Source organism: Arachis stenosperma, unplaced genomic scaffold, assembly GCF_014773155.1.
Source record: "Arachis stenosperma cultivar V10309 unplaced genomic scaffold, arast.V10309.gnm1.PFL2 arast.V10309.gnm1.Scaffold_100028, whole genome shotgun sequence".
NCBI lineage: Eukaryota > Viridiplantae > Streptophyta > Magnoliopsida > Fabales > Fabaceae > Arachis > Arachis stenosperma.
In genome coordinates, this window is record NW_026651370.1 from 1790989 (window position 1) to 1793792 (window position 2804).

The following is a 2804-nucleotide window of genomic DNA, read 5'->3' on the forward strand; positions in this document are numbered from 1 at the left end:
TAATCCTAAAATAACTTCTAAACCAGATGGAGATAAACAGATTAGATCGTGTATAAAAGTCCTGTTCCTAATAGCGAGTGGTACTTGCAGGCACACTAAACTGGTCAAAGCATTTTGGGATGCAGTTGTATGGAAAATCAAGTAAAAATTCAATTTAAAGAAATATAATCCTAACTCGTGAGCAATAATTAGAGAAATAAAGAATGCGATGCACCCGAATCATACAGTACAGTTAGAAATCGATTCTTGACATAACCTGACCTTGAATGAGGGTGTTCGATTGCACAACATTGTCAATAGTGATAGCAAACACTCGTCCTTGTTGTTGAGTGCTAACTGGATTTCGAGTAAATCCCTTTAGACAATCCTTGGCAATATGTTCAAGTTCTCTACAAGCATAGCAGTTAGGTGATCCAAACTGGCAAGACCTGTTATCATGCTCTTTTCCGCATTCCTTATATGCAGTGTTTATGTAAGCCTGATGGGCTCGTTTACCATTACCTTGCCTTGCTTTACCTCCATTCTTACCCATACGGCGATCAGTAATGTTACCAACTTGTAGGTTCTTACACTGTCGTATGCCACGTGCTTTAAAATGCACACTTCTCCCAGCTGTCTGATGATTGCTAAGACGCCTTGGTGGAAATCCTTGGCGACTCACTTTAGCCACAGTCACTTTCTTAATACATTCTTCCACTAACTTGCTCTTGTTGACTAATTCGGCAAAATTACGTATCTCCAGCGAAACTATTGAACTCATCAGATCAACACAAAGGCCTCCTTCAAACTTAAAGCACTTCCATTCTTCAAGGTCAGCAGGATCCCCTTGACAAATCTTGGAGAAACAGCACAAGTCACCAAATTTACGGGCATATTCTACAATAGTTGTATTACCCTGTTTCAACTGCATAAGTTCCATCTCCTTAGCATCACGAGCTGCCCTCGGAAAATACTTCTTATAAAATTCGTCCTTAAAGATATCCCAAGGAATGTCATTTTTATTCTGTTGTAGCAGTCGCTGTATCCCCTGCCACCAGTACTCAACTTCTCCCTCGAGCATATAAGTAGCAAACTCCACGTGTTGTCCTTCCGGAACATGCTGCACCCTCAGTGATTGTTCAATACCTCGAAACCAGTTGTCAGCATCGGTCGCAACGAGTGTACCTTTAAACTTAGGCGGTTTAACTTTCAGAAAAGTCACAAGGGTCATAGGTCTTTCGAGATGCCCTAAGTTATTCTCATCGTTTCCATTATCTTCTCCATATTCATTCTCGTTCCCATTTCTCACTCCGAGACATTCAACAGCCCTAGCCGCTCCTACAGCAGCTTCACGCACTACTTCAGCCACGTCGTTCATGGTAGCCATAAACGTTTCCTGTTTCCTCTCGTAGTTAACATTAGGAATTCCTTCCCGTACGCCTTGTCTCTGTGAACCCATCGTGGTCCCGTTCACACCAAACAATCATTGTTAAGGTGATCAGTCTTAACATTTCAAGTCAAGTGTGAACATTCCCATAATGAAAACACAGAAACAATCATGCAACATATATCACTGGGATATCCTATACGCATGAGACACACAACAGAGTATGCAATGAAGCATAGTCAGTCCACTCCCCAGGCTCTACCGGGAACGAACTGCTCTGATACCAAATTGTAACGACCCAATTTCTTGTACGTCATGATCATACTAGAAACTGAGCGCTACCAACTTGTCTTCCTAATTACTATCTATTATTTATCATATGAGCCTGATTCGTTGTTAAAAACGTAGTTATTTTACGAGGTACTTTTTTTTAAAACATTTGGATTAACAAACAGTATCATTCATAATCAATTCACAACTAATAATATATAAAACAGTTACAAACAACCACACAAAAACACATCACAAGTAGTTGACAACATTCGGTGATTCAGCCTTTATTAGAATATAGACTGTTAGTTAGAACACCCCTAGATATAGCTAGATAATAACTATATACATATATACATACAACATCCCAGGTCCTGACCTGTTCAAGAGGTCCCTAAGCTGGCACCCAGGCTAGCCTAGACTCTATACTCACCTAGTCCCTCTAAACTACTAAAGCGAGGGAAAGTACGTTCTAAGTCTTCAAAACTCAAGTCAGGTGGAACGTCACCAAAAGGTAGAAGATCGTCTGCTACTCCTCTGCACGATCAGACTTTTCCACAGGACGTCTCTCTGGTACCTCATGAAGTAGCCACACAATAGGAGTCTCGTACATAGAATTTAGGTTAAAGTGCGCATACGAATGGGGTGCAGACGTTGGCTGGTCTCACAGTATATACATATAATTAGAGAACGATATTCACCCTAGACTCAGAAGACTATCTAGAGCAGGATTCTCTTCGCAGAACCATCATCAACGAACTACGGTAAGGTACTCTTACTTCCATTTGAAGGGGAAGGGAGAGAGAAGGGGTAAGAACTGGGGAGTTCTTAGTAGGGTCGGGGTTATTAGTTACGTTCATTTATTTGGGGTCGATTAGCAGACGAATAACATAATATAGTGAAGCAGTAAATAGAAGATAAAGATAGAAATAAAAAGTAGAGACAACAAAACACAAACAGAAGAACACAAGGAAATAAACCACACACCTAGCACTCAAGCAGACAAACATAAAGAAATAGTCACACACAAGAAGAAAGCAACAGAGAGTGATGCACAGACAGGAATGATGCATGTCTAGCCCTAGTACAGGCCATGAGCTCATGTGTCGGTTGGCTGCCCGCAATCCCGACATTTATCCGGTCACGAGTAATCCCGATTTCCCGGATA

The 2804-nt window shown here is 41.1% G+C and overlaps 1 protein-coding gene across 1 annotated transcript; it reads right to left on the bottom strand.

Moving 5' to 3' along the window:
- Positions 1-232: 232 nt before the first annotated feature.
- LOC130959957 (uncharacterized) lies at positions 233-1438 on the bottom strand. Its single transcript, XM_057885353.1, has one exon. It carries the CDS (start codon positions 1436-1438, stop codon positions 233-235), a length of 1206 nt encoding a protein of 401 aa, XP_057741336.1.
- Between the last annotated feature and the right edge of the window lie 1366 nt (positions 1439-2804).

Bases quoted from the DNA above. Each gene is read 5' to 3' on its own strand.
- LOC130959957 (XM_057885353.1), bottom strand. From the start codon at position 1,438: ATGGGTTCACAGAGACAAGGCGTACGGGAAGGAATTCCTAATGTTAAC.